General features: G+C 30.7%; 1 protein-coding gene across 1 annotated transcript; it reads left to right on the forward strand.

Moving 5' to 3' along the window:
• The first annotated feature begins 2,873 nt into the window (after window positions 1–2,873).
• Window positions 2,874–3,905, forward strand: LOC141620980 (vinorine synthase-like). The gene has a single exon (XM_074437713.1). The coding sequence runs from the start codon at window positions 2,874–2,876 to the stop codon at window positions 3,903–3,905; it is 1,032 nt and encodes a 343-aa protein (XP_074293814.1).

A 3,905-nucleotide genomic window follows, 5' to 3' on the forward strand; every position in this document is an offset into this window, starting at 1 on the left:
TCGTAACAATTTTATTATTGGGATAGTCTATCAATTCTCGTAATTGAACAACTGCATTTCAATCTATTTTTTCCTCTTAATTTCAATCGTATCAAGGAGGGATGGTTGGGAATTATGAAGAAAAAACACTCATATATACCCACATGTGAGTGTCCCACATTGATATAAGAGGAGATGGGTTACCACTTTATAAGGCAATGGGTTACTCTCTCTATTGCCAATTGGTTTTAGGCCCTGTTCTTTTGGACTGAAATTGTCTGAACTGAACTGGACTGAATAAAATAAAACGATAATAATAATAATAATAATAATAATAATAATAATAATAATAATAATATAACAATAATACCAATAATAATAATAAATGTTATAATAATATTATTCATTATTATTATTAATAATAAAATATATAATATAATATAAATCTAATAAGTAATATAAAATATAAAATATAAATATAAATATAATAATAAATATAAATTTAAATATAAATATAATAATATATTAGTAATATAAATAATATTATTAATAGTATAATAATAAATTAACTAATATAATATATTAATAATAGTAACTAAAAAACAAATATGATAAGTATAATATAAACATTATAAATAATAATAATTAATATAAATAATAATAATAATAGATGTAAAATAATAATTAATTAATTTAACAATAATAAATATGTTATTAATAATATTAATAAAAATGAATAAAATAATATAATAATAATAATAATAATAATAATAATAATAATCATAATAATAATAATAATAATAGTAATAGTAATAGTAATAATAATAATAATAATAATAATAAATATTAATACCCTAATATTGCCATTACTTATAATAATATAATAATAAATAAATATAATACAGTAAATAGTAATAGTAATATAATAAATATTAAAAATAAATTTTAATAAAATAATGACAATAGTAAATAAATTAATATAATAATATTTATAACAATAAGAATATAAAATAGGAATAATAATATTAACGTTGAAATAAACTATTCTGAGCTGAACTTAACTGAACTGATCTGAACTGAACTGAACTGAACCGAACTGAATTTAATAGAGCTGAACTGAACTGAACTGAACTTATTAGAACTGAATTTAAGTCCAAAAGAACAGGGCCTTAGATTGGAACCTCCTTGACCTTATTAAGCGAAATCTCTCTCCTCCATCGGGGTGCGGCGTCCAGGCCCATTACATGATTTAACAGGAATCAAGTGCCAAATTATTGACCTTAACCAATAATAGAATACCAACAAAGGGGCGAATTTACTTGTTGTTCAAGGATATCAGTTACGTTATTAGTTGTTGTCGAAGGTATATAGAAAATGCATGATATTTTCTCAGAAAAGGACCCAATGAATGGACTGTGTACTAGTTTTCAAACGAAATTACGGAATTATAGACTATGAGGCCGTCGATACTTAATATTTTCTCACATTTGTTTGTCAAATGTCCACATATGATTAACACGAATTGAACTAATCATAATCGAGGTCGACGACTTGTTATCCCACTAGGGGCGTAAAAAACTAGTACAGATTTCGTGCATTGTATATGTGGTATATAGAGTTTTCTCACATGTGTTTTTCAAATGTCCACATATGATTTACACTTCAACCCGATCATAGTCGAGCTCGATGACCTGTTATCCCAATTGGCACGTAAGTAAATGCTAGTAAATGTTGGTCAACTTTTACAACTTTTTTATTACACGTAAATTTTTTGGAGAGACGGTCTCTCATTAAGTTATTGAGATACACAACATTTCACCAAAATTAAAAAAGAATTGTTTAAATAGAATTATAAGGACTTTCGACTTGTTCTATGTAGAATAATGTAGTATATTACATTGAAAGTTCTTTCTATTTACAAGTAAATGTCTTAAATTGATCATGGAGGACAGAGCTTTATATTTTATAAGTTAGGTAAAAATAAGTTTCTTAAGATATAAAGGGAACATACTTAAACTACTTAGACGGATGATTAGATTTTTACATATGGCACGTTTACCGGGTTGTTCGTGAAAAAAAGATTATGTATCGGGTGTATTACATCATATCCTTCTAATAATTGAGTTTACATGTATTTTATCCAAGTATTTAAAATTTATTAGTTATATAATAATAATAATTTTTTGATGAGTAAAACTCGAAATTAGTTAAATTTATAAGTATAATTTTTTGAGCAATGTTGTATTTTTTTAGCTTAGTGTTTAAGTAAACGAACTCAAATAATAAAATTATAAAACTCAAAATTTTTATTATAAAATCCAGAAAGTACCCACAATTTAATGTAACTTTGAAACTCTGATATATAGTCTATGAAGTGGTTATATGTTCATATTTGTTTGTCAACAATTAATTATTCACGTCAAGTTATTATTCAACCAATCATAGTCAAGATGGTCCTTATATATTTACAAGACTTAACCTAACGTCAACGTTATACAACTGTTTATTTTTACTATAAGTACGTACAAATTATTCAACATTTTATGAACAAAAACATCAAAATACAAGAAAAAATGAAACTAGAAATCCAAGTAATATCAATGGAAACCCTAAAACCTTCATCCCCTACACCTTCACATCTAAAAACATTCACTGTTTCATTCTTAGATCAAACATTCCCTACATTTCACATGCCTTTTCTCCTTTTTTATCCCACTAAAACACCGCATAACGATAATATTACTGAAATCCTAAAATCGTCACTGATTCAAACCCTAACCCAATTCTACCCTCTAGCCGGTCGATTCATCGACGAATCAACAATATCGTGTAACGACGAAGGCATACCCTTTCTCGAAACTCGTGTTAATTCCCGTCTTACGGATTTTCTTACAATGTCTCGTAAACTTGAATTGTTACCGGAGTTACTCCCACCTAAAGACTTACCGTCTCTTGGGCCTAGGCCCATTTCGGAGCTTACACCTTTAGCATTTCAAATTAACGTTTTTGCATGTGGTGGTGTCGTAATTGGGTGTTACATGTTACATAAAGTCCTAGACATGGCTTCGTGTGGCACGTTTTTCAAGTATTGGGCCGATCTAGTGAGGAATCAAGCCCAAGACGCTAACGTTGTTGGGCCGAACTTTGACGCAATTGTCAAGGCCTTCCCTCCACGTCCTACGGCCGAACCGGTCTTTGCACCGGACCGGGTTAACGGTCCACCAAAGAATATCCCTTCATTTGTTGTACTAGTAAGGTGCTTCAAAATAACAAAGAATGCTATAACTAGCCTAAAGGCTATGGCCGGGAGTGGGGCCGTTCCCGGCCCCACTTCGTTTGAGGCTGTCGCAGGGTTTGTTTGGGAAAATGTAATGGCAGCCGCGTGTATGGCACGTGATCAATCAACACCTAAGGATACGGTATTGTCAATGAGTATGAATATGCGACCGCGAACCAACCCGCCACTTCGTAAGGAATCCATGGGTAATTGCACAACTATAGTCCAAGCCAAGGCTAAAATGTGGGAAACGACATTGAAAGAGCTGGTCGGGAAGATTCATGATGTAATTCTGAAAGCGAGACCGAAAATCGAGAAATTTCAAGGGGAAAATGGTATAGAGGAAATATGTTTGGATATAAAAGAGAAGACACGAATTATAATGGACGAAAATTCACGTGTTTATCATCTTAGTAGTTGGTGTAAACTTGGGTTAAATGAGGCGGATTTCGGGTTTGGGAAGCCAACTTGGATCGTACCAACCGATGCTAACCCGCCTCCGTCTCTTAGGAACTCAATCCTGTTTACGGATTATAGTGATTCTAGTGGTGACGACGGAATTGAAGTATGGTTGTTTTTGGAGGAGAAAGAGATGCACTTCTTAGAGTCTAACCAAGGATTCCTAGATTATGCTTTTCCTAATTACTGA

The sequence above is a fragment of the Silene latifolia genome, chromosome X, assembly GCF_048544455.1.
Source record: "Silene latifolia isolate original U9 population chromosome X, ASM4854445v1, whole genome shotgun sequence".
NCBI lineage: Eukaryota > Viridiplantae > Streptophyta > Magnoliopsida > Caryophyllales > Caryophyllaceae > Silene > Silene latifolia.

Coding starts and splice junctions, on each gene's coding strand:
- LOC141620980 (XM_074437713.1), top strand. CDS start 2,874: ATGTCTCGTAAACTTGAATTGTTACCGGAGTTACTCCCACCTAAAGAC.